The 455-nt window shown below is 68.8% G+C and overlaps 1 protein-coding gene across 1 annotated transcript in view; it reads left to right on the top strand.

Moving 5' to 3' along the window:
- Positions 1 to 46: 46 nt before the first annotated feature.
- The window catches only part of RPL10A (ribosomal protein L10a), a gene marked incomplete at its 5' end in the record, with an annotated part of 3,461 nt that continues 3,052 nt past the window's right edge, over positions 47 to 455 (top strand). Inside the window, 2 exons of the mRNA XM_010290542.1 lie at positions 47 to 146; positions 268 to 348. Of these exons, the coding sequence (XP_010288844.1) occupies positions 47 to 146; positions 268 to 348 (181 nt within the window). The remainder of the gene's footprint in view (positions 147 to 267; positions 349 to 455) is intronic.

Below are 455 nucleotides of genomic sequence, written 5' to 3'. Positions count from 1 at the left end.
GTCCGCTCCGCGGCCCGCAGGAGGCCCAGGCGGGATCAGCCTTGAGCCCGCGTTGTCTTTCCCCCCCGCAGCAGCAAGGTCTCCCGCGACACCCTGTACGAGGCCGTGAAGGAGGTGCTGCAGGGCAGCAAGACCAAGAAGCGCAAGTAGGAGCCCAGCGCCATGACAGGACCAGGCGTGTCGCAGGCCCCAGCGCTCGGCTGGGGTCTCGCTCTCCCCCAGCCCGGCTGGGCCCTCACCCCCTGCACCGCTTTCCTCTCCGCTCAGGTTTGTGGAGACGGTGGAGCTGCAGATCAGCCTGAAGAACTACGACCCTCAGAAAGACAAGCGATTCTCCGGCACCGTCAGGTTCGACATCCTCTTGCTCCCACCCAGCCTTCAGCCTGTGCCTCCCCGCTGCTGCCCGGCCCTGCCGCAGGGCAGGCTGGCTGCCGCAGCAGGGGGGCGCGGCGCTG

Source organism: Phaethon lepturus, unplaced genomic scaffold, assembly GCF_000687285.1.
Source record: "Phaethon lepturus isolate BGI_N335 unplaced genomic scaffold, ASM68728v1 scaffold34177, whole genome shotgun sequence".
Classification (NCBI taxonomy): domain Eukaryota; kingdom Metazoa; phylum Chordata; class Aves; order Phaethontiformes; family Phaethontidae; genus Phaethon; species Phaethon lepturus.
Note: the sequence above shows the minus strand (reverse complement) of the source record. Positions and strands in the feature narration are given on the sequence as shown.